The sequence below is a fragment of the Coloeus monedula genome (assembly GCF_965178545.1).
Source record: "Coloeus monedula genome assembly, chromosome: 3".
Lineage (NCBI taxonomy): Eukaryota > Metazoa > Chordata > Aves > Passeriformes > Corvidae > Coloeus > Coloeus monedula.
The window spans coordinates 11,408,267-11,433,977 of NC_138783.1; the positions used below are offsets into that span (position 1 = coordinate 11,408,267).

The following is a 25,711-nucleotide window of genomic DNA, read 5'->3' on the forward strand; positions in this document are numbered from 1 at the left end:
TTAAATTAGAACAGCATTTAGAGCTGAAGAGCAGAATAATTTATTTGGTGTTGTACAGTGAATAGATATAACAATAGTAGGGCGTGATTAAGAAATTACTGTGTGGAAATGAGGGCGTTAAAACTGTGGAAAAGATTCTGAGCAGCAGCTGTGAGGCCAATGCTTGTAGGAACCCAGCTAATAAGAACCACTGGCAATCTGATTATAAACGAGAGCTGCTTTGACACTTAAAAACCTGCCAGGTTTTTGGTAACATCCACCTTTTGCTCCATTGCAGTGGGCTGTATATATTACATGAAAGATGACATGATGGATTTGCTGTCCAGATGTTCTCATTGCTGTATTTGAGTCCTAAAGATTGAGCATATATTTCTCATAACTATGTGTGACTGCAAAATGAGTGTAAGAAGTGCAGTGATTTAATGGCATTGCTTGTTTTGCAAACTCTGCAGAGAGTTACTTCATCATTTTCTAAGTTTTGAGTTCACAAACACTTTGAGACTCATGCTGTTTCTTTTGTTAGTAATGGAAAGTACAAAATGAATGTTTTGTCTGCCAAAATTTGGTTTCATCATGTAAGGAATATAAGACACTATTTGTACTAATCAATTTATTGCTCTCAAGTGGAGGAGACTGAGATTTCCCTTAAGGCAGAAAAATATAATGTGTTTATTATTTTACAAAGTAAAAATAAATCTTGCACTCAAGTGGCTGGAGGTCATTCCATATGTTGATTCTGTATCCCACAGAAACTCCAGCTAGAATCTCATCTTTGTTCTCAATCATCCCTGATGATTGATCGATGAACACCCCTCACTCAAGAGCTTTAATGGGTCTATAGACAGGACAGGTCTATTGTTCCCGATATAAAATCAGAGATACATTCACAGGGAAGTGTTGAAGATGACACGAGACACAGACTGGTGTAAAGTTGTATTTGTGAACTGTGTGACCTACCCTGCATTTTCTGTGTGGTTACCTTGTCTATGAGACAGTGATCCAAATAAAACTAATCAATTTAAAATTCATCCTTATGTTAACACACAAAATTGTTATCTTATTTCTGTCACTAAGTTCAAGCAGGAGAACCAGAGTATTTAGAGCAGCCATCAAGAACTGATATTTCAAAGCACTTAAAAGAAGATTCTGTACAAGCAATCAATAAAGCTTTAGCTGAACAAGAAGATAGAGGTCCAGAAGCTATAATGGATACGGTGAGGACATTTTGAAGCTTGAAATACTTCTTTTGCTTTTATTTTACAAGTGAAAATGATACAAACACTGATAAAAGGGTGTGAGTCTGGAAACTTGGAACTGCAAATTGCTTTATCTTCAGGGATTGTCCAACACTAAAGTCCCTTCAGAAAGTGTGTATAACATAATGGGCGTAGTGCAAAAAAAATACTAAAATAGGTATTCTCTATGGGATTAAAATGCTTGTCAGGAGTAAGCATATTGTTCAAATTACAATCAGCTGTTTGTGCCCACCATCTTTTAAAAATGTTAGATGATCCCATGTATTTTTGAGGAGTAAACTTTGACAGACCATGTAAAAGACTTGAAAAATACTGCTTTAGACATTTAGGTTTTTATCTGAGAAATATAAGAATATAATTGAGTTCCTTTGACAGACCTGTGAAAGTTAATGTAGATTTGAAAAATAAGGGGGTTTTCAGCAGTGTTCTGTAGCTTTAATGCAGATCCACAGCTTGATGAAAATCATTTTTTGTGTTTCATAGGATGCCTATATCAACTTAAAATGTTTCTAATCATCACTGTTGGTTGTTTCCGTTTTCACCTTGTACAAAATGTACTAAGAGGAATGGGACATCAACTATTTTATGGGTTATTAATGAAACTCATATTTGACTTTTTTTTTCAGCAAATATTTTTTTCCTTCCCTATAAGTATGTAGATAAATGACAAATGTGTTTGCCACAAAACCAAGGACCATTAAAACAACATACGCACATGTCTTGAAACTATATCCATAAATGTACAGTATGGCTTCCTTAGGCATCCCTAGAAACCACTAGACCTCTAAACAATTTAGATCTCTGCAGAATGCTTCCTAAGATCAGGTGTGAGCCCTCATTAAACAGAAGCAGTCTGGCCCCAGATATCTTAAAATCTTTGAAAATTATGTGACTGCTTGTTGACACCCTGATGACCTGCTGTGTTTTACATCCCTCCTGTAGTGTCAGGAAAGCAGGGAAGCATGCTTCCTCTGCTAAACTGAAATCAAAGCTAACAGGGAAACTCACCTAATCCTGGATGAAAAAATGCTCTGCCCCTAAAGGCTTAGGCTGCTGCATATTGGCCTTTTTTGAGTTCTCAGAAAAGCTTAGTGGGAGGCTGTTTAATACGTGTTACTCCAGCTGAAGAGGTGGCTATGAAGATACCAAAACACATTATGAAATGTCTTTCATAATGCTGTCCTCTTTCCAGGGTTTATGGGCACCATCCCAGTGGGATGTGAAAGAATCTTAGACTTTTTTCCATGGATCAAGTGTTGTAGTTCAGGATAATGACACTTGACACTCTGGTCAGCCTTAGGACTTCACAAGACTGTGGTTGGGAAACACCGCGATCTGTTTAATGAGACAAAAGAAAAAAAAACAAATCATGCAAGCATAATTTAGAAACAAATGTACTTCAGCTGTTAAAATGTAAAGTAAATTTCTAGTTAATCTGAAGGTACTCTGTTAATGTTTAAAAGCTGCTCTCTATATCCCCAAATTTCATTTAGGCAGAACCGTTCTTCCTTCTCACTGAATCAGCATGCTTTCTAATTATTCTACTTCCATATGCATTCAGACATGCAGGCATATATTCCATTCATTCACTTTTTGTTTGTCCATTTTTAAAAGGAAAGCCAACATTAGCGCATGTAACAGGATTGTAGGTTATTCACCACATTTTCATTTTGTCCATTTTCTGCCTTTTGTCCTTTTTTTTTCTGCCCTCTGATTGCACAGTCTTCCTTTGTATTTGTACAGTGTTGGGTGTAAATAGATACTGAGTATTTTTGGAATCTTTGTTAAAAAGTGAGACTGTTGTTATAATTGCAGAACAAGTAGCGTGGCATTTTGTGATTGCTTGGATTAGAGCCAAGGTTTAAGTTCTGCAAATGTTGTAAACTGCCTATTATTCTGTGATAGACCATAGGAGCCAAGATTTGTCTCCATTGTTTAAAACTTACTTTAACGTAGCAAGAATTTTAGTGACTAGGATAATCTTCTCCCGGTTTTCTGTTTAATTGCTCTCCTAAAAACCAAACCAGTTGAATGTAATGCTCCTTTAAATATTCTTTAAAATATCTTGATTGTTAGAAGCTTTTTTTGGTTTGTTTTTTTTTTTCCTCTCAGAGCATCAGGAAATGTTAGCTTTTAGCTTGTTTCTATCCTTTAGTGTGACTTCATCAGGTATTTCAGATAAGAAGTATCTGACCTGGCCCTCTTCAAGGCCAGACTGGATGGGGCCTAGAGCAGCCTGATCTAGTGGGTAGCATCTTTAGGACTAGATGATCTTTGAGGCCCCTTCCTAAACTTTTCTGTTATTTTATGATATACTTAGTAATTTTGGGGTGAAATGTACAAAAAATGGTGGTTCACAGACTCATCCTTTACCAAGTGCCTTAAATTTGTAATGGATATTAGAGTTTCAATACTGGTATACTAACCTGTAAAGATAGCATTAGTGAATAAAGAACAAATGAAATAATTTTAGTAACTATGGCTTAATTTTAAAATGTATTGCTTAAAAAATTATAAATATCACTTGTATTCTCTAAATAGATACAGTTTCTGAATTTTTTCAGAATTTCAGCAGCGCACATCATTGTACTAGATCAGCCTGTCAGTTTGCATCTCTCCATAATTTTACTGTCTTTTCTGATGATGATGATGATTGTCCTTTTTTCCCCAAACACATACTGATAATGGTTTTCTTCTGCAGAGCTCTGCTAATGCCCCAGCTCAAGCAGCTCCTACCCAGCGAGTGGTAGAGGTGGCGATCCCTGATGTAGGGACTTTTGTGATTGAGTCAGAGGAGGGGGGTTATGACGATGAGGTACCTGTGATTGCAGTCGTGTGCACCGCTCCTCCTCGGTGCTTTCTTGTGCTGCCTGATGAGAATTTTTGGCATGTTTGCACACTGTGACACCTAACAGACTTCTGCAAAACTAAATGCTTAGCGATTTGTAATCTTTACCAATGTCATAGTTTGTCATGAAATATGAAAGGAAAGCACTACAAACTCTAATTTGGCACGCTTTGCATGGTACCATTTACACTGAAGGTGTATTTGTCTCTTCAGCTGTGGAGGTTGAATGTTTTTATTAGGCCAGGTAGCTTTCAAAATGCTGATGATAGACTGCACACTGCTGCATTATTTAAAAAGTGACAGGACACTGAGGGATGTTCTTAATGTTTGTGCTTTCTTGTCAGTCTAGTAAAGCTAATGTTCAAGTCTGATCTCTTATTTGCCAAGGTTAAGCTTTTCAGGCTTTGGGGATTAAATTAGCCATGAAAGTTACGTGAAAGTGCTATGGCTGGTAGAACTTACCCTTGCAAATCTTAAAAAAAAAAAAAAAAAAATTAAAAAAAAAAAATTAAAAAAAAAAAAAAATCAGACTCAGGGTGAGACATGTACCTGGTACAACTTGAGGAATAATTGAGAGGCTCGTTGTTACTCTTAGAGGCATTATTTTTTTTGCTGCCCAGTTTCAGCAGTAGAAAGCAACATTGCAGGTCATCAAACTGCCCTCCCTTGTCACTGCTTACTCCGTGTTTGTTGTGGTTGGGAACAGGGTTGGTGCAGCCATATTCTCAGGGGTCTGAATGTGGGTTCTTGGAGGGCATTAGCTTCCCTAGGGAAATGGATATTTCAGGTCATTCTGCCCTGGAAGTGTGATCAGTTAGAACTGGGAGTTTGGGGTGGGGAATAAAATGGTTTAATTGACATCATCACACTGAGTTTAGCTTCTCACAGACGTGTAGTCTCCAGTTTGAAAGGAATGAGGATTTAAGCTCGTATAATGACTTGCTTGTTAGTTTATTTCTTTTTACTTCTGTCCCCATTACATTGTCTTCCTAGAGGGTAACTTTCTTGCCTATTTCCCTGTTCATTTTTTAAGTGTATTCACTTTTTTAAGATGTTGTTATGTGTGGGAGACTTGCAGGGAGTTTAAGATCTTTCATCTTTTGTTGCTGTGCCAGCAGTACCTTGGGCAGGGAGAGAGGGAGTGTTTTTCTTTGCTTACAGATAAAAAAGGAGAAAGGCTTTTCTGAATAGCTTGGATGTATCAAACTGTGTGTAACTGATGTGAATAACAGTGAGAGATGGCTTGTGTTTGGCTTGGTGTTTATTAATTGTTTTGGGTTTGCTGTTTAAGGAATTTTCTGCAGATGCTTCAGGGATTGATTGCATTTGCAGCAGTGAGTCTCTTATTTTGACCTTGAAATATGCATAAAATACAGGTTTTATAGTTTACCATAGGTTTAGTGCAGTATATCTGAAGTGTGACTGGGTGATTTTTCTAGTTGAATTTTTTTTTTTTAAATCCTTAGATGGCCATGGGTAGCGCTCATTCAGTGTGCAGTTTCTGCTTGGTACTAATGCTGAACTGTGCGTGTTTCTTTCCTGGGAAGTTTGGTCCATGTAACTTTTTTGACACAGTTTTCTTACTTCTTTTTTTTAATCTTATTTTTTGTAAGATTCCTTTAATGTTGTTACACTGAAACTATATATACACATGCCATGATTTGATTTGCAGAATATGCTCACCAGGTCTGTATTGAAATGTGCCATTTTGATGTATGCATGCATTAAGTTGCTTTTTCATCTTGCATGAGACTAAAAGCATATTGAATTTAATCATTAAAATATTAATTATTCAAAACTTTTACCTTCAATCCCTTGTGGCAGGTCATGCTGACCCCGAACATGCAAGGTATTATCATGGCTATAGGTAAAGCCAGGAATGTTTATGACAGGTGTGGGCCAGAAGCAGGGTTCTTTAAGGTATAACTAACATTTTCAACTTTTTCTCCTCTTGACTTTTCCTGTTAGATATGCTACTCTCTCAACCCCTTTCTGTGCATAAAGTCTTTTCCAGAATTTATGCATGCTTATTTATATCAGTCCTTCACTTAGATATTTCTCCCTTGAAAAATATACAGATATTTGCCCTCGTTGATATCAGTAGCTCATATACCTTTCTGCATCTTAGCTTTTTAATAATGGTAGCGAGTAACATACTAGTAACACAAAACCTAGATGTGTAATCAGTAAAAATCTGTGGGTTTTTTCTCCTGTTAGTAATAAAACCCATGCCTTTGCTTGACTGTGGGACATCACTTTTTTTTTTTACCCAGGACTTTAGTGTTTAGTCATTTGTTGTTTATTTCAACAATATGTTCTTGGTTTGTACTCCTTAAAATATTTTTAATAACTTTAAATTGCTTGCTTTTGTGTAACTGCATGGGTGTCAATAATATTTATTTAGGCAGTTTTTTATTACTGGGAATTAGATGTTAGGCTTTTTGCGGTGATTAGTCTTCACTGTGATACCAGACTTAAGAATATGTTCATTTTCTTAAATACACAAACTTCTGAGCACTTTTAGCTCGTGGCCTCTTGAATTTCCAGGATATTAGAAAGGGAATTGCTTTGACATGGTATAAAATGAAAAATCCTCTCAAACGTGATTTGGAGAGGGGAAAGAAGTTTCTTGCTTGTCATTGAGTAGTGGTCTGTTTTCTTCTTAATTGTTATGGTGTACTTCCACTGGAAGAAATTGTAAAAGCCACAAAACCCCCAAACAAACAACAGGCTAACAAACAAAAAACCCTACCATCACCAACAAAAAGTTTGCAACCCCTTGGCAAGGAAATTGAAACCTGATGGGTTGGTTGGTTTGTCTATTTGTGTGGGTGTTTGAAGTGGATCCTTACAGAAGGGTTATAACCATGACATGTTTGCAGGGTTGTCTCTTTTAACTGTGCCTGATCTCAGGGAGGGGAGAGGCACCTGCCACAGCCTCTGTTGAGTGAAATGGGGTTTGTTTGGGATTCAGTCCTGGTTGCTCTTTTTTTCAAATTTATTAATGAAAATATGACAATTATTTTTTAAGTTGAAAAAAATCCTCATTTGATCAAATCACTCCTTATGAGAAAGTTCAATTATATCTGATTATATTTTTTAATATGAAGGGTGTTTTGATAGTTTTAAAACAGAAAATTACTTCAAAATAAAATTAATGCATCAGAGTTATCAAAACAATGCTCAGTTGAAATTATTTTCACTCTTTAATTTCGAATGCTTAAACATTTAGGCTTTATGGGGCCAGAATGTCTTTGAGTGAGAAAACATAAAAAAGTAGAAAACATTCCTTACTCATTTTCTACTGAATTGTGTTTGCAATACTTAGAAGAGGTGACACATGGTTCATTTTGAAGGAATACATTCATAGGAATGGATACAGATGAAGTGGTCCTTTTTAGGAACAAAATTTTTGTTTTGGGATGCATCGGATTAAATCTCACGTTTTCCCATAACTTACTGTAAAAGCTTCTGTGATATCTTTTAATACTGTTACTGTGTTCCTTCGTGTGGTTTTTTTAAAATTAAATTAGTGTTTTCAGAAAACTGGGGTGGGAGTTTCTATATCTTCATTTTAATTTAACTCAGGTGAAACCCCTTTGTAACCCCTTTGTGTGGGTCATTGTTACATTGCCAAAGTTTCACTCCCCCTCTAGATCTCAGGTTTAAGACATGACTAACATTCAGATATTTCTTGGTCAGTGGTCTCTTCAAATCATTGTTCTTTAACCTTTATAGACAACTCCTTGCAGAATGTTTCCATTAAGATCTTTATATAATATCCTGAGTGAGAAAATGAAAGCATATAATACTTTTCTCTGCTGTCCCTTTTCCTGTGTTCTGTGTAGAGAAATAGTGTTCTTACTTCATTTTGCATAAGATTTCTGAATCTGTAGAATATCACAGTATTTTAAAAATTAATACAAAAATACAGGGTTTGTGTTGTATTTTTCCTCCTCCTAAGTAATTATATGAAAAATTAAATGCCTAATAGCAGTTTATTTTTGTTTCCTCAATAAACAGGGTTTAATTGTTAGCAATGTGGACTTTCTAATGGTAGAACTTAAGATGTAAGAGAATAGAAACTTGGTGGCTTTTGGCATTTATGATGTTGTCCTAAACATTCTTTTTAATGGTAATGCATATAATGAGTATTTAAAGATATTGATGCAGAATATTCTATTCTCCTAAGTTGTAAAGGTCTCCACATGCTCTATGTTTAAACCTGTATGATTATTATCCTGCATGCTTAGTCCTGAAACAAAATGTGTTATTAGCAGAGGATGGGAGCCTAAATTTCTGATAGTTAAACGCCAGGTATTACAGCATAAAGGCATCTGAAATACTGAACAGGTTGTTTTGTTTTTTTCCTAACTGCTTTGGTGTTTTATTTTGTGCATACATTGTATTGTACTGAAAATTCGCTAATGTGTTAGCAAACCATCTGATCACCTGGAAAGTATGTTAACATTTGTCACCGTTTTTCTAATTATTTTTCTTGTTGCTGTTGTTTATACTGTATATTTTCAGTGAAAAAAATATAATGAACATATCAAAAGATGTTCATTAAAACCTAATGTGCTGGCAAAGCTGGAAAAGTAAATGCTTCTGATGACCTCTAAAGTTTATCTAAAATATTCAGTGAGGGCTGCATCCTGCCCTATAGGGCAGTACTGTTCATATTGAATTACTGTTTTCTTTAGAAATCCTATCATTTGTTTTTCATTGAAAGACATATTTCATTCCCACTTACTATTTTCCAAATCATACATATTCACTAAAATTTGTCTAGGATATTTTTTATTCATGTCTTTGCATTTAACCATGTATTAGAGGTACTTTTTTTACCTTATGAGACTTCAGAAAATTTCTTTAGGTCAAGCATCTGAAATCTTATACTTGTCTTGAGCTTAAAGAAACATCTGAGGACTGGATAAATCTCCTTTCAGGGAGACATAGCACAGGACAGAAACTACTTTTGAAGGGAGGGTTTACTTGGGATTTTGTCAGGCTTGACAGGGGAGAGAAAGGACCAACTTGACAATTTATCTGTTTGTTTTCTGTTCGTTTGCTTTTTTAAAAAGTTTAATAGTTTAGACTTCTTAGAAGGGTGGTCTGTGGAACCATTAAAAAATTTTGTAGGCAAAATGTGATGGGATGTAAATTATCTTGTGTCTGTGATGTTTGAGTTAGAAGCCAGAAGAAATAATGTCTATTTTTTAAAATTATGTAGGCAATTAAATTGGAATACACACGTCTGCTAAAATTAGCCCAAGAAGATCCACCACCTGAATGTGATTATCGTTTGCGTCATGCAGTTGTTTACTTCATCCAAAACCAGGCACCAAAGAAGATAATTGAGAGAACATTACTGGAGCAGTTTGGAGATCACAATCTCAGCTTTGATGAAAGGTAATAAGATCTGCACATCTCATTTCCTGTGTTCATGAATGTTCTCTGATGTGTGGAAACACCCCTTCATATTTGGCTGGTGTGTTTAGCTTTATCTCCTAGTTAATAGCTTGCAAGTTCACTTTGTAAAACAAATCATCTTTATAAAAATCCCAGTTAAAAGAGTAATCGAGAAGTTGCATTTATACTCATCTAAAATAAGTAGAAATGCTCAGTGTTCATAATTTTGCACATAGACTTCTTTCACTGTGTGTTTCCTCACTGCGCTGAAAGCCAGCAGTAGACAGCAGAGCCCTTCCAGCTGGGTGAGTGACTGACTTCAGAGCAAGACAATGTCTCTCTTCCACTTGAAATTCCATCTACTTACTTGCATAAATAGGTAAATTAAAAGTTAGAAAACATTAGTCTGATTTCTGTGTAGGGAATAATCTTCTAAACTTCTGCAAAGTAAGTGTCAGGGAGTTTCAAGCTATCTGAAATTTAAAATTAAAAGAAAGACTGAGCAATGTGGCAATTTAGCAAAATAAAAGAAGTAATCCTTTAAATAGCGCAGGCCTCCATCACACATACTTCAGAAGTATGCTTTCTCCTGCTGATTATACCATGCATAATAAAATGTACATTTTCTACAGCATTTTCATATTCGTTTGCATAAGGCTGTAGCTCATACTGTTTGAGGCTCCTGTCTTTGTAAGGATAATATCCTCTGTGAATTTCCAGTAATATTTAGTGACTTTTTTATTGCTTTTTGTTAGGTGCCGTAACATCATGAAAGTTGCTCAAGCCAAACTTGAAATGATAAAGCCAGATGAAGTAAACATGGAGGAATATGAGGTCAGTATTTCTTATGCTTTAAATTAAGTTGTAATGTGAAAGAGTTATCAGTAAAGCTGAATTTTGTCTACACAAATTTCCTCTTGTCTCAGACCAAAAAGTTAAAACTGGCTATTTATTTAAACACCCCTTACTTCTCCAAAGGCTGCTCTTGAGCTAAAGCTGTTTTTTCCACATCTGTAGTTCCAGTGTTTGAACCATAAATTAGTGTCAGGTTGGAGTCTGTCCTTATTTTGTTAACGAGTCTTGATGTCACTAAGACCATTTTGTAATTTATCACCACATGAGCCACATGGCTTTCTCTATGCAGACACCGCTGGCAGGGAAGGAGGAGAGTGGGCTGTGCCCAGCCTTGCTCCTCTTGAGAGCTGCGTAGCGGGCACAGTCCTGTTTGTGCTTTTCCTCCAGTTGTCTCTGCAGCCATTCCCATTTTCTTAGGAGCAGCAGATTCTTTTCTTTGCTAAGACCATGCATAACCAGCTTATGCATTTAATTTTTCCTCCTGTGTTTAGAAAAACTTGGAGGGAAAGTGAGAATGAATCTTGGACATTAAATGATTGTGACTAATAATTGCTAAAATAATTATCTCACATCTAAAACTAAGCCTGTAGCTGGTTTTCCAGTATCAGTTTCAAGTGTGAGTAATTCTGGTCACTAAGACCTCCTAACAGTGGATATTTATGTCCTGGGCAGGTCCCAGTGCACCACCTATACCTCCTTGTTGTGCTGTTAGGTCCAAACAACTTGATCAGAAGGATAATGGCAGTAATCTTTCCCTCACAAATCCAGTGACAAATATTCTAATTGCCACTTCTCATTGCCTGATTTAGGACCTACAGTAGATGCTGCTACATTAGTGTGCCTCCCTAGTTCCTGATAGGGAAGGACCCTCAGAGTGGCATTCTGATTGCATTTTCTTGGCTGTGCAGGGCTGAACATTTTACCGTTTTCTAAATGATGCTGCACAAAGAGAGCAAACAATTTTGGACTTAGCCCCACTCCCCACTCTTAGAGCTATCTTCTGTTCTTCTGCAGAAAAGTGCCCCTTTTATAGCTCCTGCAATAGGTAGTTGGGGATTTCTCCATAGGTTGGGTCAGTCTGGTATAGTGAGTTGGCATTTTATGGATGCTTTCTCAAGGTCTTTCTGTTGAATCTGCAAGTGGCTGTGTCTTACGGTGTGATGTCCCCTATTTTATCTTTAATGCACAATTGCAAGTCAGCAATTAACCCTCTGTAGAGAAAGTGCCTTTCTCTCCTGGAGCATTTACCTGTAAAGTGAACCAGGAGTCACTTTGTATAAATGGTGATTCAGTAAGATAAATATTCTGCTCCAGTGCCAACATCTCATCTGAGTTGCATTTGGGATTTTTTAGCACTTCCCATGTAAAGTGTTCAGGTTTTTTCTATGTCATTCTTGTATTGAAAATTGAGCTTAATATCTTAATATGCACTTACTATGACTATTGGACACAAAATTTAAGTGGGGGGGGTGTATGTTTAAAAAAATTAATTATATTTCATTTCTTTGGATGAAGTTCTATTTACCCTTTCTTACATGCAGAGATGGCATCAAGACTATAGACATTTCAGGGAAACAACCATGTTTCTCATGGTAGGATTGGAGTTTTTCCAAAAAAAGAGGTAAGTGGTAGTACAGAACTCAAATGCAGTAGAACGATGAAAAGGCAAAATGTAATATTGATAAGTAAAGCTATTTTTTAAATTTAGAAGTGTTTAATGTATTCTTCATTTCAGTTAAGCATTTGTTCAGTCTACTGATGTCTTCAGTCTTGCATCTTCCTATTCATAATTTCCATTTCCAATCTCATTTCCAATTTCCATTATCAAGCCATGTGTTCTTTTCAGAGCACCCTCCACATGCACCCCTGTTCTTCCTTCTGTTCTACTCTTGAGTGCTCTGGGTATCCCTCAGTCCTCCTTCTCTGGCAGCACCTGTACACATACATTTATCTGCTTTTATCAGCAGACACAATTAGTCAAGCCCCTGTCAAGCAGTTTTACCTTCTGCATGAGTCTGAGCCAAAACTCCTCCTATGATGGGCTCCAAAGGTCAGGAAAACAGAACATATTTGAGAAGAACTATCATGCATAACTGTCATAATTGTAGCTGATTGTCCTTAACTCCGTGGTGATTCATTCCCTTCTCTTTTTGAACCAAGTAAGAAATCGTGGCTGTATAAAATGGGTGACATTTATGTACTTAATTCAAAACAGCTCAGATTTATTCTGATCTACACATGCAACAAGAATGGTGATTACAGTATAAATGTAGTCAATCACTGATTTTTCATGTATAAAACAATAGGGAGATTTATAGTGGGAATCAAATTTAATTTTTTGTCTCTTTGTTGTGTAGTAAATTGCTTCATATTTCTCTTTCTTGTCTTGTATCCTCCCAAAAAAGAAAGGCCCCAAACAATACAGGAAAATTTACTGCAAAAGACACAGCCTTGCCTTTGTGACAAGACACATGTTTTTATACTGGCCGACACAATGAGCCCAGTCTTGGGTTGTCGTGGAGTTACCACCATGTAATAAACAGTACATTTATTAGTAATCTAAATTGAAATATGCTACACTATTGGCCTTAAACAGTTCATGTACAAAGGCTAGTCAGAAGATTGCCTGGCTTATTTGAAAAATAAACACTCTGGTGTTGCTTCATCCCTTAAAGAGGCAAAAATATCACAGGCATTGGTGTGGTTTATAGGAACCCCTGTGCTTCATGCAGTCTAAGCTTGCAGGCAGGGGTGAAACATCTTCAAATTCCTTGGCACTGGAACTCCAGAGTGGCACCTTCAATTGTAAAATACCAATGTTTTCAGTAAATTTCTTCTTGCCGTAACATATTCTGATTATGCCATAGGAGGAGAGAGGGAAGCACAGGTTTCTGCTATGTGCTAAACAAAGTTCTCCATTATTTACAATAACTTGCAGAATTAGGGTGAGGTGTTCATTACAAAACATTCTCATAATTTAGAAAACAAGCTTATGATCACCAATCTTACACTCTAATATAGGTCAGAAAAAAAAAGTACAATTTCAGAAGTGCTTCAAGAAGTGCTTGATACAAAGATGGTAGGACTGGAGTATAGTTAGTGGATGAGTGAGGATCTGGGTATCCAGTGACCCACTCCAAAGGCATCTTGTGCAAATCCTTTCCTGTGTTTCAGCTTCAGGTTCCCAGAGGACTCAGAGATTTACTGAGGTTCCTGCCTTGCACACTTGAGAGGGCAATGGTACCATCCTTATGTTGGAAATGAGACTAAATTGCTGATTCCTGTCAGTTCCTTTAACACTGAAATCATAAAAACGTTACTTTAAAAATATTTATGAAAGGATAGACTTTCATAGTAGAAATATGATTTTCATTAGTAGGACTGTTTTGAGGCTTTTTTTCCCTGCAAACCCATGTCTCTGTTGACCAACTTTCTTTAGCTTCAATAACACTAAGTGATAACCTAGCAGTGCTCAATGTCTTGATGGAGCTAAAAGTCGACCTTCATTCAAGTAGTCTCTGATTTCTTTAATTGTATTGTGTTGAACAAACACAAAAATCAACATTAAAGTAGTTTGGTGTATCTTTTTCATGCCTACTTACAGTGGTCACTCGTGATCCCTGATGGTGGGTTGTCTCGGTTTTGAAAGACAGGTGTCTGCTAAGGAAGGCAGAAGCCCCCCTTGAAAGTGGCAGATATAACCCCTTTTCCCTCCAAGTTATTGTATTTTGAAATCAAGGGCCTTTAGGCAAAGATGTGGGAAATAGGAATAACAGTTCTTTACTATATATATATATATATATATATATATATATATATAACCAGTCAAACAAAACAAAACAACTCTGGCAGTAACAGCACACACAAACCCAGTGCCAGCCTTCTCGGCTGTCGGGCCCTTTCCCCTCGGGTGCAGTTCCGCTCGCAGCCGGCAGGGGCGCTGGCGGCTCCCGGTGAGCAGGGCAGGTGCGATGGTTCCCCCGCGGCTGCAGGGGGCGCTCCGGAGCGAGCTCGGGAAACACGCGGCACCCGTGCCCTGGGATCCCGGGAAGGGATGGAACAAAGGCTTCACAAACCGCTGGGCAGCCGATCCCGGACTCTCAGGAACAGCAGGCTGGAACGGCAGGCTGGAGCGGCAGGGACGAATGCAAATCCCGGGTGGCAGGCGAGATGTATCCAGATGGGAGAACCCCACGGATGCCCAGGCAGGCAGGGCGAGCACGGCTACAATGCAGCGAAAACTCGAAGCAGCAGCAGCGGGGCAGGGCAGCCACAGCTCGGCCTCCAGCAGGGCAGGGAAAGCGGCTTTTGGGGTCCCGGCGTTGTTTCCAGCAGGAAGAGAAGAACGGCCAAAAAGAAAGAAGCAGCAGCTCCTTTCTCTGCAGCTTCTCTCTCCGGACGCTCAGAGCGAACTGCCCCCACACCCAGGTGTAGACAAAAAAGTAGCCAGGCCCGCCCCACCCCCGTTTTTGTCTTTCTTAAGTACAGCTGTTTATCCCCTTTTTCATGCCTACTTACAGTGGTCACTCCTGATCCCTGATGGTGGGTGACAAGGGCCACTTTTCACTGCAGGTGAAGGATTAAGGGGTCTTTCAGGCAGATCTCCTCTGACTGTAGTTTGGAGTGAGATGTAGTCTGGCTGAGATGAACCTAGCCAGATAATGAGCCTTGGTAGGAGTTTTGCCTGCAGGTCACTCTTCTGGCAGCAACTTAAAAGTGAACAAACTGTAGGTTTTACCAGTTGCCTTTTAAGATTCCTGGAAAGCCAATACAGCTTTTCAGTTTTGACTAAAATGCCTTTTTCAAAGCATTGCTAAAATTTTTCCATTCTGTGCTTTCTGCTTTTTTCCAAAGCCTTGACCCAGTGAGCTCCAGAATTTTGTGAACAGCTTCAGTGATCTTAGGCTTAGGCTGCACAGGCTTGAGCTTATGTGCCGTTCTGGTGTGAGAAGGCAGAAAGCCAGCCATGTTCTGGGCTGCATCCAAAGCCCCGTGGGCAGCAGGGCAGGGAGGGGATTCTGCCCCTCTGCCCCGCTCTGCTGAGACCCCACCTGCAGTGCTGCATCCAGCTCTGGGGTCCCAGCACAGGAAGGACAGGGACCTGCTGGAGCCAGCCCAGAGGAGGCACCAAGGTGATCAGAGGGATGGAGCACCTGCCTGATTAAGACAGGATGAGAAGGTTGGGGCTGTTCAGACTGAAGGAAGAGAAGGTTGTGTGGAAACTTGAAGGCAGCCTTTGACTGAGTATCTGAAAGGAGCCTACAAGAAAGATGGAGAGAAACTTTTTACAAGAACATGGAGTGACAGGGCAAGAGGGAATGGCTTCAAACTGGCAGAGAGGAGGTTTGGGTTAGTTATCAGGAAGAAATTCTTTACAGCGAGGGTAGTGAGGCACTGGCACAGGTTGCCCAGAGAAGCAGTGGAGGCTCCATCCCTGGAAGTGTTCACAGCCAGGTTGGATGGGGCTCTGAGCAACCTGGTATAGTGGAAGGTGTCCCTGTCCATGGCACAGGGGTTGGAAAAAAATGACCCTCGAGGTCCCTTTCCAACCCAGGCCACGCTATGATTCTATGGATCTGTTTGCTAATTTACGCTGTAGTCCCATTCCTCAGACCCAAGATATATAAGGAGTCTGAGCTTGGATGTACAATCATGATAATCTAAAATAATTTGCCTTGCTGTTACATGGCACCACAGTTGTTTCAGGAAAGGGTCACACACAAGTGAGGGGAGAAGCAAGAAGAGAGCGACTGGAAATAAGGCCACTGCCACCACTGAGTTTTAATTTGCATCAACAGAGCTGTTGACACTAGCTTCATCCTGCAGTTTCACAAATAACTGAACTAAGAATGGAAGAAAAGGTCCTCCTTCTCTGGCTTTATAACCAGCAGTTTCAGTTCTTGTAATCATCTTTTCTTCCCCTTTCCTCCTCCTACATTAAATTTTCAACTGTTTGATCAGTTTCATTGGTGACCAGTGGTATGAAGAACTTTCATGGGTAGGAAAAATGGACTTGAGGAGGGGGTAATAGGACTACTTTTTAAATGAAAGCATAGTTTTTTATTTTTAGGACAAAATGTTGGTGAACTGTAACTCTACTTCTACTACTTAAGCAATAAATATTTCTGATTGCAGGAACTATGAGCAGATCTCATTTCTGATTGCAGGAACTATGAGCAGATCTCATGGTGGAAAACATAACTTCCAGTAGATTCTGAAATTGTAATGTTGGGATTCATCTTGTTCTTCTAAACAGGGGTATTAGAGGATTAAGCTTTAAGGAACCATTGAGATTTCAATTTTCCCTTATTTTTATATTGTCTCATTGGGAGGTATTACCTCAAGTCTTGAGTTTTTTACTTTGGAAAACTCTTGACATGTATTGAGGTACGCTCTGTGTGCGTACATAATTTTTAGCCTTTTTCAGTAGCTTGGTAATTTGGTTTTGGTAGTTTCAACTTGACCCATGAGCTCATACTCTCATCAGGTGTGAGTGCATGCACAATATCACGTTCCTTTAACCACTCCCTTAGGAAATTTCTCGTCCTATATTTTTTTTTCATTTGAATAAAAATGAGATATCAAACTGCCTGTTTTTAGGGTAGCTACCTGAACTGCTTTCAGTGTTTGTCTGTCATAACTGGGTCTCTGTAAATCAGAGAATTGACCATTTCAGGTGTTTGCAGGGGATGGTGGGCAGCATTACGAGGGGAGACTGTTCATCTGTGCGTGAAAGGATCTCTGTCAATGATTAACTGATAGGTTCTTGGGTCCCCTCTTACTCCTTTTCTACCAATTCACCTTGCATTTATCTACTGCATTCGGACTAAAGACAGACATATCAACAGTCTAACAGCACTTCTGCTTGTGAAATGCTGTGATGGCTTCTTCTATCACATGAGATTTCAAGCAACTTGGAAGAACTTAGAGTTAATGAAGCTTAAAAATTCACAGTTTTTGTTTTAGAAATAAGGTGACCGCTTTAAATCTTACTTGCTGAGGTGTAGAACGGTATCAAGATAATTATGGCAACAGAAGCTCAAACCCAATGTAACAAATGCACTCAGGAAAAACTAAGTTTTCATGGATGCTCAAGGCCAATCTAAAGCTAGTTTTGAAGTGAGTGTAATGATACTCATTGGTTTCAGTGAGCTTTGGATCAGAGTTCAGGTACAATGATCTAACCTAATAATAAAGTCATTTGTTCTAATCTCTGTAAAAGACAAAACTGTATGGTTTAAAAAAACATTATGAAGAGATTGGTGGGGAGGGGTGGACTTGCTGTCCAGCAAGTGGAATTACCTGTTCTTTGAGGAACACAGTTGTTACCTTGATGCAGGTGGTACGTGGATGTTGCATCTAATACTTTTGTTTCTTCACTTCAGCTACATGGAAGCCTTGCTCTATCTTATCTATGCTTACCAGAATAACAAAGAACTCTTGTCCAAAGGCCCGTACAGAGGGCACGATGAAGAGCTGATATCTCACTACAGACGAGAGTGTTTGCTAGTAAGTGAAGGGGGAAGTATATGTCTCAAAAAGTTAAGTTTGCTGCGTAGCTTTAATAAAATTAATTAGTAAAAGAGTGTTGCCATCACGTACAACAAACCCCAAACCTCCCTCCATTAGCAGTTTAATACCAAGGCTTGTAAAAAAAAGCAAAAGTAAAAAAGAAAACATTATTCCCCGCTCTTTCTTTTTTTAATAGCCAATCATTTTCTTTATGATTATAAATAGTGTGCTCACTGCCATCATGTCTGGGCTAGGTAGGAGCAGTGGCTGACAATGTTGGTGAGCAGACTCACCCTGCTGCTGTGGTTTGATGGGCAGACAAATATTGGGAAAGGCATCAGTAATGATGCCGTGCCTGAAAGAAGGGATTTTTTCCTTGTTATGTCACTTTAAACAATAGTGAAAAAGTGAAAGCAGGTGATGGAATCTCAGTCTTAACAAAACAGCTGCAAAATTGGAGTTGGCAGGTATGAAATGAAGTGGCTTGAGGAACAGCACAAGTTCAAGTGCATTAGTAGAACATATGCATCATGCTGTAAATGTTAAAACAGCTGTGGTTAATACAAATTGCCACGTAATTCTGTAGGAAGACTGTGCTTTAAAATAAACTGATAACAATGCATGGTAGAATGTGAAATGCTGCATACTTAAAGGCTTTCCTTTTTTTGTGGTGGTTTCTGAAGAAACTAAATGAACATGCTGCGGCACTGTTTGAGTCGGGAGATGATCAGGAGGTAAATAATGGCCTGATCATTATGAACGAGCTTATTGTCCCGTGTTTGCCATTACTACTGGTGGATGAAATGGAAGAGAAAGATATTGTTGCTGTGGAAGATATGAGAAACCGTTGGTGTTCCTATCTTGGACAAGAAATGGAACGTAAGTCATTTATTCTTAAGGCAAAATGCCCTTGTGCACCTCTTTTATAAGTATGATGTTGTCAACATCTGGAATTAAACCTGTATCTTTGGTACCGTGGTAATGCTTTTTGAGCTACCCTGACTTTTGAATAATCCTGTACACATTTAAATAAAAAGTTTTTCCATGTCTTGCACTGGGCTATCAGGCTGTAAAAGAGACATGCTTTTTGAATGGAAAAGCATTGGTGTTGTTAGACCATCCAAAGGGATATTTATATCAATATGTTACTAGGAATTGACATGTCCTAGTTATTGCTGGTAGGTCTAAAGAATCTGAATTATTCCAAGTGAAACTCCTCCTCTTCCACCCACTAATAAAAAAAAAAAGTCAGCATTGGGCAGAAAAAGGACAATTCCACATGCAGACATAAATGCTTATGGTTTTTTTTCTGGTTTGATTTGCAGCCAACTTGCAAGAAAAACTAACAGATTTCCTGCCAAAACTGCTAGATTGTTCTACAGAGATCAAAGGTTTCAATGACCCGCCAAAGTTACCCTCCTACTCCACACATGAACTGTGTGAAAGATACGCCCGAATCATGTTGTCACTCAGTCGAACTCCAGCCGATGGAAGATAAATTCTGCAGACCTTCCTAAGCACATTGTATAAACTTTTTTAGTTCTTAAACCTTGCCTTCCTGTCACAGGGTTTGCTTGTTGCTGCTATAGTTTTTAACTTTTTTATTTTAATAACTGCAAAAGAGAAATGACTGTACAAACTTTAGCCAGACTGCAAACAATTAAAGCTGAGAATCGCATGGCGCTCAGTCGTTTCAACCAGAATTGATGCAACATGCAAGTCTGATCATTATGGCAAAACTGCTTTTTTGCCATTTATCTGTTACAGTATTACTTTGCTTTTATCTTAAGATCCTTTACTTTATCAACAGCTGTCTGGATCATTTTGTGACTGCAACTACTTTAAGTGTCCAGTGCTGTGTAAATACATGGTACTTGGTAGCTTGTAAATGAAAAGAAAGAATAAAGTTTTATTTATGGCTACTTCTGTGTTTGCAAGCAGATACCTTGTATATTATTGTAAAATACGGGTATTTTTAGAAGAGATACAGTATATTGATGGGTTACTCAATTTTATAGACAAGGTTCTTCAGGATTTATGGCTAGTTTCCTTTCAGGTAGTCGGAGGTTACTGTATGTGAATATATTGAAAAACTGTCACAGTATTATACACAATGGTGTTTTGTATATTCTTCACTGGTCTGTATGATACTGCACCTGAGCACTTTAGTGTGCATGTGAATGGCCATGCCAAGTCTTTTCTAATGGTAGGGACTGGCTTCTGAAGCAAAACAATAACGGCACCTTCCTTCTATTCTTAGAAAAAAATGGAAGTAAAAAAAATTAAAAGTATTTTCAGTATAAATATATTGCACCCTCTGAGCAAAACTTCTAAAAATTGATTTAGGTAGAGAAAATAAAGGTTTTAAAAAACGGAATTTGTGAGGCTTAAGGATTAATCCATTTTTAATTGGTATTTTAGTCATGTAATTGACCAGAAATAAAATCTTAGCGTTAATTCTTTACTTGAAATGGGTTGCTATTGTTGCAACAAAATATCTCAGAAATCTTTTATCTGTCTTAATTAAATTTCTTTTGGAAGTAAAAGAACATATCTATTTGGCTTGTTTTGTAGAACTGAAACACTGTCTGGTTTTAATGAAGAAACTTAATTATTTTGTGGAAAAAGAGATTTAATGCATCCCTAAGTAATCCTGTTACCTGACACTATTTTGATTCCTTCTCTTTTTAGAAAACGTTTTGTGTTAGATCAGTAAAATATGTGAATATTTATTTGTGTTTTTATTGGAGCAACACAACTTTTCCTTCCAGGCTTTCAAGTGGTGTGAATATCTGTTAATAAATGCCACAGAGGGAGGGGAAGGAGTGATGAAGTTCAGACCACCTAGAAATGCAGTGGGCAGAAATGTGGGCATCTCATATGCAAGAAGCAGCAGAGTTCAATCTCGGCATGTATCAGTCTGAGAAGTTTTTCACTCTGGAGAGACACTGGATCACAGTGTACTGGGAGTAGAATGTGGCCTTCAATTCAGACTCTGTTCAGGGCTGTTCTCCACTCCTCTCTTCAGTATTGCAGTGCTTCATGCTTTTTCAAACTACCCATTTATTTTATCAAATTCTTTTTTTAAAAAAGAATATTGATATTGACCTTTTACAAGTGAAATACTGCACAGGAGCCTTATTTTAGGTCTGAGACTGTTGATGTGTGAAATATCCCTCTTAAGAAAAAAAGGTATGCTTACCATGAAATGGGAGAGAATACATTTTAAAAGCTTTCACATTTTGCACCTGTTCCACTTTGATTTGAAACTCAAGAATATGCCTACTTAGCGCTGTATTTTTGAACAAGGTTTTGAACAGATCGCTTCCCACTTTTTCAATAATAGTAAAAGGAGTTAGTTGTGAAAGAGCAACTTTGTTTTGTTATGGCTAACAGGTTTTGAGTTTGCGTGTTTGTGGAAGCTTTTAAGGAAAGCTCCCCTCTTACCCTGAAAGAGCCAGTTACCCTCATCTAGTTAATCTTTCATGACAAACACACGGGAAAAGGCACTCTTTCTAAGGTAAAAAGAGAAATTATTTCATTTGGGAAGAATACCTAAGATATTTTAATTGAAGCAAGGAAGGATGAGGTTTGTTCTTTGTTTCAGTTTTTTTGTTTTCAGTTTCTGAAAGTATGAAAATAATCCATTGAAGTTCATTGTACTGAAGATAAATGTGTATTCCCTTGCAAAGACAAAGTTTTGAGTTGAATTGAGAAGGCAGTAGAGCAGAAATAAATATATATGTATTTTGCAATTTCTATATATTTTAAATATATGAGTTTAAACTTTCAGCAAAGTTGTTAATTTTGTCTTAAAAGCCTTGCTTTTCTCACTGCAGTAAGGCAGTTGATAGCTTGGATTCACAATGCCCAGCACAAAGCATCTACGAGTAACTGCAAGGTAGTAAAACACACAGTCCATTTGGCTACCTGATACTCTGGGACTGAATTATGTAAGAAGATATGGTCTCTTTGGTATTGTGAAGGTCCTTATCAGGGTTTCTTTTTTAATTAATAGAACACAAAAAGATTAAGGAAACTTAACCAAAATTCATTTACAAAATCACCTGCACCATCAGGTGAAAGATGGTGTTTTTTCCAGATGTTGCTTTATGCTGAGAAAGACCCTGAGGTTGTCCTTTTTTAGTTAATTGGGTTTTTTTTATCCTGCCCAAGCATGTGTCTTCATTTTAGCTTCCCAATCCTATTGCTGTACTTGAAGTGATATTTTGGTAGTATCAAGAATGCTGTTGTTTCTAGTTCAAGCTGCCATAGCAGGTCTGTTGGCCTCAGCCTAGCAGAAGGCTATGAGCAACAGCAGAATTGAGCTGAACAAATGGAGAGGATGGCAGGAGTCACTTTGTACTTCTAAGATGTGGTGGTATTTGGAATCACACCAGACACCAAGACTTGACCTTCGCTATTGAATCAGCTTTGTGGACAGTCTGTGCTTTACTGCAGGAACAGCTTTGCTCTAGAAAACCTGAAGTATGAGCAGAGCCAAAAGCACATGCTTCGTGTTCAAGCATTAACATACCAAAATTTTGTAATGTCTGTATTAAGTATCTTTCAGGTTACTTTTAGGCTACTCCTTTGAAGATTGCAGCTCCAGAAAGGACCTGGACACCAACACACAAGAGACAGCTGGATACTGTCCAACAAATGTAAAGGTTCATAAAGGGAGACAATGGTTGCTGCCCATATTCTTCATTTGTCACGTTTCCTTCTTTCAAGCTCCAGTGAGTCCAAATGTCTGTGGGAGGCCTTATATAAGCACAAGGTAAAGAATTTTGATGGAACAATACACCAAGTCTGCCGTGAGTCACTCATCTGTGCAGCATTTTTCAACATAAACGCATTTTTAAAAAAAATACATATTCTAGGTTTGAATCTAGAAGAATGCGAAAAAAAGTGAGTATCAGTCTTGGCAGTGAGAGGAAAGTGGTTTGCATCTTTCCATTTCTTGTTTCTGGAGAGGAGATTAATACAGATATGAAAATGCTCTCATCTAAAGAGGTCTTCTAGCAAAATGCAGTAGATGGAATTCCAAAGGGCAGTGAGTGATTCAAGTGAAACAACTATTTTTCATGTTATTTTAAGCCAGTGTTTCTTTACGTACTGTGTCCTTGAAGATCTTTTGAAGTCCTGATCTTGGTGGATAAGTTATTCACTGAAAACACTTTTAACTGCTAAAGAGCATCTTTTTTTATGGGCAAGAACCAGCAGAACATTCCTGCTTGGTTCAGCATTTCTGTTTCCGTTCTGATCCATATGGGAGCAAAGCCCCCGAACTTTTGCAGACATGTCTGTTGCTGCTGTACACACATGTGCTCCAGCTTTATTGTCATGCCCTTAAAATCTTGGACTTGGCCGTGGAATGTTCTCAATTATGAAATTCAGATCTTTGCTGTAAGTAGCAGGAAAGGACTCTTGCCTCTCAAAAACTCTTTCTTGAGGTAGCACTTTGAAAGAACAGCTTGACTTGCTTTCTAGTGATTGGGATCAACCCAAATCCCCTTCTCGCAGGCTGGGAAATGCACAGTGGGAAAGGCTTGTTTTCAGGATGATGGTCACAGGATAGATTTATCATGAGTATTAGGATATGGTCATTCTTCATCACTCTCTTCATATCTAAACTGACGTACCTCTTAAAGTTTGGGCTCCATGGTTCATTCTTTCACTTTTTATTTCCCCCTCCCCTGTTGTTCCCCAGTGAAGTCACCTGAATATTAATTTTCCAGGCTTTGTAGTTGGTTAAGTCTTTGATTCACCATCACCTTGAACTAACCACTGTGCCTTCACCACCAGGATACAGAACCAGGATTCCTCTGCTTCCATCTGATCAGTGTGGGCTTCAGGTTTTGTCTTGCTTTTCCTGGAAATGCTTGTTCAGGATCTGTGGGCTGAATAACACCATCCACATGTATACTGTCTGGCAGCTTAGCATTTGAGAGCCTGAAAGAGGGAAGTTATGGATAGTTAGCCAGAGTTAACTAAACTGCAGAGTTCTTCTGTACCGTGTCTTGGCACATCAATTAAAAAAAAAAAGAAAAAGGGAAATAATTTGTTGGAGCCTGACTTAACTGAGCACTTTAGGAGTGTGAGGGGTGTCTTGTGTACTGTATCAGCACAGTCCTGGTTTGTGAAGGTTGTAGAGGCTGTTCCTCATGTGCAATAATCTTCAGTTTACCCTGACCTTTATACTTTGTCTTGAATTATTAAAACTGCAGTCAAACATAACTTCTGGTAAAAAGCAGCTTTTCCTGCTGTGCTGATTTCAGTTGGTAACTGCAGTCCTTACCCATGTTTGTGTTCTGTGTCTGGGTGTTTCCTATCACTGTTCAGGACCATATCTGCTTTTTTATCTGTGTTAAAGTTCCCTGGACCCATTTGCACTTCGTGGATATACAGGCAATAGGGGAAGGGCAGTAATTGCTCTAGATACTGTTCAAGAAACAAAGTGTTCATTTTGTCTGTGACCTTTTATCTGTAACAGTAAAACTTTCAGCTGAATGTGGACTAAGGGCTTGGGAAGCCTGTGGGAGTCTGGGGAGGGGTTGCTTAAAAACTATCAATAATACAGGATCATGAGCTGGAGGGAATTGCTATGTAAACATAGTAAACTTTTATGTGGATTAGGAAAAAAATACATTTGTTGAAGTAAGTTTTAAGCAAAGAAGTCAGTGTTATATAATGCAATTTGAAGAAAGCCTCCTGTGTTCTTAGGGAAGATGTTGGAGTGATTGTCTTTGGTAAGGAACCTTGATTGGTGAAACCAAAAAACTTGTAAGTTTTAATAGTTCAAGGTAAAGTACATTCTTGTAAGCTGGTTATGAAGCTCTTTTGTCTGGAAAGTAAAAAAAAAAAAAAAAAACCAAAACAACAAAAAACAAACTGCCCCCACAAAATCAAATAATCCCCCTATTCCTCCAGGAAGATAATACTGTTCTGCAAAGTCCAAGTTGAGTTTGGATGTCCAAAAAACTACTTATTTCCTCCCTCCCTTGCTCAGTCTGTTTGAACAAGTACATTATGTTTTGAAATGCATATAATTTCTCTTTGAATTTCTGAAGGAAAATTTGTCATCTCCGTTATTTTTCAACGTGAGATTAAAACCTGTCATTGTACTTGGCACTGGCACTTGTTCCACCCTCAGCTGATGGTGATTTTTAGTTTTGTGGTTGTTGCAAGATGCTTGAACAGATGATTTATCACTTCAGTTTCCTTCTGTAGGATGTAATCCTCAACATTCTTTGCATACAAAGGTTTATACTGCTGTGTTTTAGGAATTTACTCCCCACCCCCCTTATCTTGGTTCAATTTAAGGCTGTTACTCAAATGCTTTGTAGGGAGAAAGTGAAACTGCACTGATTCTGTTCACCATTGTTCTACTCCACTGGAGACAGTGACATCCCTGTGCTACTTGGACTTACGAGATTTTATGGTGCTTTGTGCTCTGTGAATTTGTTTGAAATGGAACGTGATGGAGTTAATTACCTGTTGGTTGCAGCTGACAGAGAAGAGCCATAATGTTGTTTTCTGTTTAATAACAAAGTAAAATGAAATTATTTCTCCCTTAACACAGTTCCTCACAAGATTAGGAAAGCTGCGTATCTTTTCTAAGAAAGTAGAAGTTTCTAGGTAAGATCTGGTAAGTGTTCAAACTGGTCATAATCCCTTCGGGAAGGCACTTGCATGCATAGTGTGTTTGTTCTCGTCTTTGTTCCTGGAGTAGGCACACAGCTAAGCACACTGATTTAAAAGTATGTAGGGTGGATTTTTATCTGCTCTGTAGTAATTTTATATGTTTTCTTTGGATAGGCTTGTT

At 38.2% G+C, this 25,711-nt stretch overlaps 1 protein-coding gene across 2 annotated transcripts in view; it reads left to right on the plus strand.

Moving 5' to 3' along the window:
- USP25 (ubiquitin specific peptidase 25) overlaps positions 1-19,805 on the plus strand; it is an 89,961-nt gene extending 70,156 nt beyond the window's left edge. For both annotated transcript variants that reach the window (XM_082279257.1, XM_082279258.1), the window contains 9 exons: positions 1,075-1,214; positions 3,958-4,071; positions 5,929-6,024; positions 9,338-9,516; positions 10,272-10,350; positions 11,913-11,992; positions 17,757-17,880; positions 18,567-18,762; positions 19,209-19,805. In XM_082279257.1, the coding sequence (XP_082135383.1) occupies positions 1,075-1,214; positions 3,958-4,071; positions 5,929-6,024; positions 9,338-9,516; positions 10,272-10,350; positions 11,913-11,992; positions 17,757-17,880; positions 18,567-18,762; positions 19,209-19,381 (1,181 nt within the window). In that variant the 3' untranslated portion in view covers positions 19,382-19,805. The remainder of the gene's footprint in view (positions 1-1,074; positions 1,215-3,957; positions 4,072-5,928; positions 6,025-9,337; positions 9,517-10,271; positions 10,351-11,912; positions 11,993-17,756; positions 17,881-18,566; positions 18,763-19,208) is intronic.
- Positions 19,806-25,711: the final 5,906 nt, after the last annotated feature.